This window comes from Amblyomma americanum, chromosome 1 (assembly GCF_052857255.1).
Source record: "Amblyomma americanum isolate KBUSLIRL-KWMA chromosome 1, ASM5285725v1, whole genome shotgun sequence".
NCBI classification, from domain to species: Eukaryota; Metazoa; Arthropoda; class Arachnida; order Ixodida; family Ixodidae; genus Amblyomma; species Amblyomma americanum.
In genome coordinates, this window is record NC_135497.1 from 182676205 (window position 1) to 182685203 (window position 8999).

General features: G+C 45.0%; 2 protein-coding genes across 8 annotated transcripts in view; one reads left to right on the plus strand and one right to left on the minus strand.

Annotated features, from left to right (window-relative positions):
- Positions 1-8696, plus strand: part of LOC144114314 (uncharacterized) — a 29523-nt gene extending 20827 nt beyond the window's left edge. For 2 of the 5 annotated variants that reach the window (XM_077647970.1, XM_077647971.1), the window contains exons 4-9: positions 664-783; positions 878-989; positions 1123-1185; positions 3322-3393; positions 4182-4277; positions 8320-8696. In XM_077647970.1, coding sequence (XP_077504096.1) covers positions 664-783; positions 878-989; positions 1123-1185; positions 3322-3393; positions 4182-4277; positions 8320-8346 — 490 coding nt within the window. In that variant the 3' untranslated portion in view covers positions 8347-8696. The remainder of the gene's footprint in view (positions 1-663; positions 784-877; positions 990-1122; positions 1186-3321; positions 3394-4181; positions 4278-8319) is intronic. The other 3 variants (XM_077647967.1, XM_077647968.1, XM_077647969.1) reach the window with 3 other exon arrangements.
- The window catches only part of LOC144114313 (uncharacterized), a 25014-nt gene continuing 21168 nt past the window's right edge, over positions 5154-8999 (minus strand). For all 3 annotated transcript variants that reach the window (XM_077647965.1, XM_077647966.1, XM_077647963.1), the window contains 2 exons: positions 6315-6417; positions 5154-5736 (listed from right to left, as the gene is read on the minus strand). In XM_077647965.1, coding sequence (XP_077504091.1) covers positions 5529-5736; positions 6315-6417 — 311 coding nt within the window. In that variant the 3' untranslated portion in view covers positions 5154-5528. The remainder of the gene's footprint in view (positions 5737-6314; positions 6418-8999) is intronic.

Here is an 8999-nt window from a genome sequence, read left to right on the forward strand (position 1 = left end):
ATCGCGCCTAAACTTTTACTGGGAGCATGACAGAATGTGAACGAGTAGCAGGCGTTGATTCTTGCACTGTTCGCCATGCGACCAAAGAGCTACGATACGGATTAAGAGACACGAACTGATTAGATTTTAATGTAGAAACGCAATGGTAGCCGGGAAGCCGATACATTGCCGAACTTGTCCTGCTCCTTGGCCCCTTTTGTGCCTATTTGACTGCAATAAATTTGTGGAAACTAATGCCGCTCCCTTTATTCTGCACTGTGGCTCAACCAACCGCGCTACAATTTATCAGCCCACCTTGAATTGTGCCCAAAAAACACGCAAGCATGGCGCGCGTCATGCGAACTGTCCTGTCTTTTGCCTACGTAACAAAAGTCACTGCTGATGCCAGAGCTGCCGCATCTCCTTGATGTCACGGCCCGACGCTTGTGTATACCCAAAAACACTCAGCATGCAGATGCTGCAGGCACTGCCATTTGGTATAGCTACCTGTACATCTACATCAAGCTGGCTTGGCTTGAGAGAGCTTTTAATTTGCAAGTGTTTAAGGAGAACAGCAACAGCCATGGTGTTGAGGGAAACCAGGCACTTCTGTCATGCATGACTAAGCTTCATGTTCAGACAGGCTGCGGGTGGCTGTTTTTAAATTTTCTTTTCTTTACACAGAATTGAAGAGAAGCTTCTGAGCCTCCACGAGCAGCGTAAAGAACTGCGCTCTAAAGAATTGGAGCTGAAAGAGGATATTGCCAAGTTCAAGGAGCTTATTCAGACGACGAAGAATCAATTGTAAGTGGTAAAAAATTGGTTGTAGCATGAGCTGGTGAATTATTTGAAGCAAAGAGAGGAAAAAAACTTTTTTTCGTTCAACCCTGCTACTTAGGGCAAGTGCAAGAGCCAGTATGAGGCACATATCGCCAAACGACGAGGAGTGCAGAATGGATGCTTGGGAAAAAACTGATCAGAAATACCAGGCAAGACTGGCCGCATTTGAGGTATGGCACTTTGATTGCAAAAAGCCTAGTTCTAGATCTGTACTGTTTACTTTTGAATTGTTCTGTCCAAGATGTGTGCATATGCGACATCTGCTTACAGGGCAGCTAAGTTGCATCTGTTGTTTTTTTTTAGCAGAAGCGTAGAGCCCAAGGTCCACTACCCCAGGGTCCTGGCCGCCTTCTTTCATTGTCTGAGGTAAAACAGCACAGTTGGCACTCTACTTTTGGCATTCTGTTTTCCATCGAAATAACAGAGTAATCGATCACAAGGACACCTTACACATAAAAGATCTGTTATTGGCTCATGTAGACTAATCAATGAGAACTGTATTTATCGGTCTGTGTGGTAGATGCTATGGTAGATGCTGGTGTTCTTTTCTTGAAATGTTAGACTTCCCTGAACATGTATGTGAAAGATTACTCGAAGGAGAAGACTGCATATGACATGCAACGCTATGGCCAGTGTGGGGGCCCTCGCAGTGCAATTCGGGTGTCCGATTTGACTGAAGCAGTAACATCTTTCCCTTCATCATAGAGCAGATAAAATTATTACATCATTAAAATGGAACTGCCAGTGCACTTCTTGCATTGAATGACAGATAGTAGCGTAGAAAAGTCTAAGGCAAACTGTCAGTTGTGCCAATGGCAACTCAAACAACGGCTGTAGGAGCAGGCATCAGCACTTTGCGGAGGCGGCGTCGTAGGTCGGAGCTCATCACAGAAATGTGGGCTCCCATGTCAACCAGAGCAGAGACGGCAACTCCACCAACTTGTATGATCAGTAAATTGCTCGGGGCACGAAGAACTAAAGGAGGATTTTGGGCAGGGTCGTCACTGCAGCATCACCTCTAGATGCTGCAGAAGCTAGTTTTCCGCCTGTGATCGTCCGTAAGGGCTGGGAGAGGAAGCGCGTGGTCGTTGCGGCGAACAGGACTGGCGGCGCTGTGGGGATGGTGAGCGGCTGAAGCGGGGCGGTGAGATGTCGGTGGTGGGGCTTGATGGGTCCAAGGGTTGCTAGAAAGAGCTTGAGCGGGCAGCGTCGGGGCAATAAGCGGTAGTCGAGTAACGGGTCCGCTGGGAGGAGTACCACCGACTATGGCAAAATGACGGGCGATGTGGCCTACACGGGAACAATTAAAACATATGGACCTGTCGTCAGGCGTACGCCACTCGGAGGGATTCAGCGGTCGAGGAGTGGCGTAAACAGGCCGGACAGGATATAGAGGAGGGACTTCGGGTACTTGGGGGGGGGGGAATGAATAGCGACGACTGCGTTGAATTCCTGTCGCACGACTGCATGAATAAGTGGAAGGGTCAGCAGCTGGTCAGCCACAGGAGTTGCTAAGGGAGCCGGACCAATTGCTTCAATCTCACGGTGCACAATACGGGTCACGTTCTCAGGTGAGGTCGGCTGGTTCCGAGAACAAAGATCCTGGCAGGAGGAAGACGCAGCCGTGTTGGGCAGGCGTGCGATATGCTCGGTGATCTGTCGGCTTTTAGTGTCCTCGAAGCGGTGGCATTCTTTTATGATGTCGGCAATCTTGTCGCAGTTTTTGTAGATGAGCAGATTGAAGGCATCGTCTGCGATGCCCTTGAGCACATGTCCGACTTTGTCAGCCTCGCTCATCTCTGTATCCACTGTGTAGTACAGAGACAACATATCTTGAATATAAGAGACGCAGGACTCCATGGATGACTGGGCGCAACTGGCAAGATCCCTTTTAGCAGCAAACTGCCGGCCGAGTGGTTTTTCCGAAAAGGTCGATAAGCTTCTGCTTACAGTCAGCCCAACTGGTCAGTGTCTCTTCGTTGGTATCATACCACTTGAACGCCGTGCTCTTAAGGTAAAAAACTATGTTCGCAAGCATGAAAGTTTGGTCCCAGCGGTTGTTAGCGCTGCACCGTTCATACTTGCGAAGCCAAGTGTCGACGTCGGCGTCATCGTCCCCAGAGAAGGGTCCAGGATCACGAGGGTGAGTGAGGACGACACAGGACACCGATGCTGCCGAATCTTGGGGCGATGCTTCATTGTTGGCCGTGGAAGGTATCGTCCGCTACGTAGTTCCGTCTTGCCGCACCTTCACCAAGGATGTTACGGGGAAATACTATTCACATTTATTTACAAGCGTTAGGGGTTAGAATGAAGAGTTCCTAGCAGGGAGCACCAACACGAACAGGGAGCCACATTAACCTCTTCTTCTTCGTTCGTCCTTTCACGTGAGAGGCCACTACGTCATCCACTGCCACTTCGTCGTAACAATATGTAACCTTTTCAGATTTGAATTTAGGAGTCGCTGCACTTTTCCGTTATTCTTGCTCTCTTGTTTTGCAGAAGTTGAAAAGACTTGCATTAAAGGAAAGGATCCTTAATGAAAAACTGCAGCCAATGGCCGACCTTCCACCGGTCAGTTGTGAAACCTGGCAAGATTTAATATGCATGCTTGAAGAGAGCTAATGTTTATGGCATTTTATTAGTAGCTGTGCATGCATGCTAATGCAGCATTCAATGCTGCCAGTAATAGCTTGCCTTATTCTATACTGAATATTTTAAAGTATTTCGCTATATGTCTTGTAGGTTGCAGGCAGTGCTGGAAAATGAAGGAAATGATTATCTTTGACAACTGGGCAGTGGCAGAAGCATACTTCTAAGACGGGAAGATTTAAGATTTAGAATTAAGATTTAGAATCTATAACTTTCTTGCCTGTATTGACATTAACAGTGGAATAGGTTGCATGGTGCGCAAGAAAAAATGCTACAGTACTCTTGTTTAGGACATACTGCTACTGTTTCATAGTTGTCAACAAGGCCACGAGCAATGTTTGCCAGGGAAAACTAGTGCACATAAAAGTTGTGTTTTTAATTCACCTCAACTTGCAGGCCATGAACTTAAGTTTGTGGCAGTCCTAGTACAGCTACTGTACAACAAGGGCTTGTGGGGAAGGTGAACCAAATCAGCTTGCTGCAATATACCATAAGAAGTTGGGATAGAATAGTCCCTTGTTGGGCTAGTTGGTAATCCATTGAAGCAGGTACTAGTAGTGCACACAGACTCCTAAGGACACTTCCCTGCCTGTCCTTGTCTCTCTACACTTCAAATCAGCATTCATCCCCATGGAAGAAAGCACCGATCCTTTGGGAGCTTCTCCCTTATGTAACCAATTGTTTTTTTTTTTTTGCCTTATGGTTTTCAGGATGAGAAAGCAATTGAGACCATGCTTGAGGCTGCGGAGAGGACTCGCGAATTTCTCACGAAGGCACTTGAGAAGCAGCTGAAAAAGGAGCGAGCAGTAAGTAAAAGTGCGGCAGTAATTTAGGATTTTATGGTATGGCAGCCATTTAGGCTATTAATGAACTAGTACAGCCATGTTGACCCCTTTTTGTCATCCATTAACAATGAAACCAGTGCACTTGTTATAGGAGGCGACAATCCTCTTGTTATAGGATTTCCTGACCCTGTTTTCCTATCTTTTAGGACACAAAAAGCTTTACTCATGATGTTTGGAGCGTCATGTCAGAAATGGAGAGCAATACAAAGAACTATATGTAATCAAGTGTAGGCTATCAGCTAGCTTTAACAGTTGTAGCAAGTTTTCACATGCAATATTTATGTTCCTGATGTAGGAGGGCCTGTGTCATTGTAGCATGGTGTAGTAAGGGAGTAAGTGCTTATTAGCATCCACCTAAGTGCAGCCATTCGGCTACAAGATCTACTAGCCGTCCTGGTTATCAGCTCAGTTGTTAGAGCGACTGCACAGGACAGATGGTGATCCCGGGTTCGAACCCCGGGCCTGGACAAGTTTTTCAACTATCGTGTTTCTGTGAAAGCTGTGCTACTTTCCTATGTAGCCGTATAGCTGCACTTGTGTGGATGCTAATGAGTAAGTACACACTTATCGCAAATCTACTCCACCTTGGGAAATTCCCCTAAATATTGGACCAGTTTGGCATAAACAATGACTGTGGATCATTCCAGTAAGGAACTGGCTAAGAGTCTGCTTTTGTAGACATCTTTTACTATGTCGAGCTTCAGTGGCACAGCTCCTCCAAAGGTGACATAGTACTAGTTCAAAGAAATGTCAAGTTTCTTATTACTAACTTTACAGGTTGCTAGCCATCTCTTCTTTGGACTTTTTTTTTTTTTGAAAAGTACAATAAAAGTTGCATCTTAGTAGCAGCATATATTGTTAAAAACAGTAAAACGTCTACATTTGTGTCTGAACAAATGATGAAAGAATGGAAACAATGGGTGGTCAATGGTATTTTACAGGCGAGAGGCAATGGTGGGCGAAATGAACAAGAAATAATGATGTCTTTGAACAAAAAAAAAAGCTAAAGCAAACATACAAAGTATTTACAGTTTGAATGAGTAAAGTCAAGTAAAAGCAAAAGGCTGTGTAGCCAAAACCGTTTGTGTGTGTGATGCAGCATGAAACCTTCGGGGTGATTTTACATGGCTTTAGGGGATATGCAGAAAGTAAAAAGTGGCAAAAAAATGCTGTGCTGATGGCAGTGAATGTGGATGGAGGTGCCTTGATTTTTCATAACGGTTGCTTGTTGACGCACTTGAGGAAAACCTCTTTGGCTGATGGGCATTTCAGAACCACTGCATCACTCCACTGCCTAAGCTCAGCGAGTGTAGAGGACTGTTGGCGACTCCTGACACAATAAGTCTTGTCAAGGAGTTTTCGTGATAAGTAGTGGAGCCAGAGCACATTTGTGTACGGTCTGAAGCTCTTCCAGTCATTTCTGCAAGTAAAAAAAATCAATGAAATCACTTCAGGAACTGGAGTGGAATGTAGTCAGCACAATACCATTGCGTCATGACATTTTTGAATTTACCTTCTATAGAAGGATAGTTGTTTTTCAGTTGAGGTTTGTGTATGTAAAGTAACTAAACAGTAACATGGTAGAAAGGAATGTTTAGTACCTGTTGTGTATGGAAGTGTGTGCTTGTGTGCGAGGTTACAGTGGACACAGCGCACATGCTGTCCCCCCCCCCCCCCGGGAGCGTCTTCCTTCTCCCCCTTTTCCCTGTCTCTCCTGCCACCCACATTCAAGGGGAGATGACTTTGGACTGTGCCGCCGATCAGTCGTAAAGCGTGTGCGCCGAAGTCAAGTGTGAATAAACAGCTCTTGTGTCCACAAACATCTTCCTGGAAGTCAATGGCGGACATAACAGTATCTAAGAACAAAACAATGCTGCGTCCAAATAGGTACTAATTTGGTATTTAAGGCAAGACTTCTCATTGCGGTAACTTTTCAATGCATAGTGCTGAATGGACAGTGCATAAACTGTTCAGAAACAGCAGGACCACTGCACTTACTGATTGTGCTGCTTCATGTGCCTGTAGATGTCAAACTGGTAGTCACCAGAGCCACTGAAAAGTGCCTTATCTTTGGACACATCGGTGAAGATGATTGCACCACCTTAGTTGAGACAGGAGAGAAAAAATTCAGCAGAGTACAGGCAACACTCAAGTCAGCGAGCTATGAACAGGAGATCAATTTTGGTTATGATTTTTGAAAGCTACCTTACTCAGGACACCACCACCTTGTGTGCCACATGTCCTTCTTCCTTGGTGTGAAAAATCATGCACACATGATGACAAAGATGACGTGTATATGAGCACAGGTTGAGCCTTGTGAAATTGGTGATGCTTTGTCAAATGCACAACTTCCTTCTTCATGGCTAGCTATTAATTCACATTCCTTTCACCAAGTGCTGCAACTGACTTCAAGAATTCCCATTTCTCTCACAAATTCAGCTATAAAGTAATTGTTTTTGTTTACAAGAAGGCAGGTGCATGACAAAAACTTCCTGAACTTACATGAAACACTGAACGTACAGGGCAGGCTGGGACAATCAGGAGGATAAACCATGATTTCTCAAAATAAATTCATATGTTTCAGTGCAATTGGCCTTAAAAAACAAGCTCCCTTAGATTTACACCCAGGTTACCACTAAGCAGCATTGGATCACGGTACAGTGCAGACATTCAGAATTGCTGGCATGTGGAGATGCAAGGCTGGGCCTCTGTTGCTGCTTATCTGACTTATACCCCTGTCACACGGGACTTCTTCTCGGCCTTTGCCGTAAAGTTGTCTTATTGCACTAAAGGAGGAAAACCGAAAAGGAGCAGCGACGCTGCTACACGGCAAATCCAAAGGAGCTAGAACGCGGCCTCCGTGAATGCCAAAAGTCACCGCTGTGTGTGAAGTGGCGCTAGTAACATTATGAAATTAAAGCAGACGGTAGCACTTCAGCTAAGAGTGCATTCGTTTATGTTGGAAAAGTAGCTATCACGATAATAAATGAGCGTTCTGACGGTGAGAAACGGATATTTTGAAACAAAGTTTCTTTTTTTTTTTCATCGTTCTCGGTCCGACCACGGTAGGCGCACTTTTCCGTTAGGCTCGTCGTTGTGTTCGAGAAGCGTGCTTTGTTGCTTGTGTCTTTGTGCACACAATCAAACTCAAAACACGCACTCAACAAAGAGCAAACGAAGAAAAAACAGCAAAGCGAGATGCGCAAGCACGTGTGTGTCGATGCGGCTGCTGAAAAGCGTTCAAGTCCTTTCTTAGAAGTGTGGATGTCTTTAGTCATAGCCTCCTCTACGGTTAAGTGCACTGTAACGCAAAATTAACCATTGAATAAGATAAATTGGATATTTTTTACGGTTTCAAAACTAAAAATTGCGTCAATTTTTTATTCTTTGAGCTCGCTAGCTGGCGCTGCCGTCTGGGTTGCTCCTTTAAGCAACTTTAAGGCCGCTGACGGCCGCCTTTATTGCTACGGAACTTTATCGCAAAGGTCTCGACGCTTTGCCGTGTAGATGCGCGTCACGCGCCTTTGGGGCAAAGGACCTTAATTTCTAAGGCCTTATAAGTGCGTGTGTGACAGGGGTATTAGTCTGATTCCAGAGAAAAGGTGCCACTATAAGAGCAATGTCTGCATCACACCCGGTTCTTGCGCTCAATGGAGGCACACTGTAGAATTCATTGGTGAATAAATCTACATCCACCTCTACTTTGGCCATGAATGGTAATGGATTGTACGGCTGCATTTCAACTTAATTATTTCCACTGCTTTCAGCAAAAGGGCATGGTCAAAACGACTTTGCCTTAATGTGGGCTGCATGTTCAGAGCCATACTGAACAGTTGGCCAGAGGGTACTGTGTGTAGAAAGGAGATTTATTATTTGCGACTGTTTAGTTTTGCAGACACTTGCAAAACTACTCTCTGCATGTCAGTCAAACCAGTACTGTTGATCACTGATGCCACACAGATATTGGCAGCATATCAATTTTTCCTTTACTTCTCTCCTGCAGAAGCATGAGGCTGCACAGAAGACATGAAGCACCATGCACCATGCGAAATGTGAAAGCCATCATTTTCTGCAACAGTAGCATTGAGCTTGGCTGCTAACTCTGCATTACCTGAGAAACACAAGAAGTGCCAGCCAAAAAGAAAACTTACTCTTGCCTGTCAAAAAGATTTTCTTCGATATTGCAATGTGCACTTGGGCACAGACACACTTTTTTATTGCTTTGTTGCACTTTTTGTGATGCAAGCCATGCTGTGCGCCAACGGTGCATTTGTGCCAATACAACCAGTGAACTGTTTTACACGCGCTTGTTATGGTGCTATGTGCTGAACGATATGCGAACGAGTTTGTAAATAAAGATCAGCTTTCTGTACAGCAAAACACTTTGCTGTTGCTCTTTCTTTGCACATGAGACCTGAGCAAGAATACCCACTTTGGATGTGCACACACTTAGCAGCTTCTTTTTTTTTGGAACGTGGCACCAAAATGGCCATTTAGTACTCATGCTTTGGACAAGCTCTACTAGTCTTAAACTGTACACACAGTGCCAGGACAGGAAAAACACAGAACGGTTACGACTATGTAACGCGAAATTCAGCGATAGCTGTGTAGACATTTAGTTTTGGGGATATTTCGAGGTAGAAAAGATACATTGACCTCATACCGCACTGGTGTAGTGGTCAA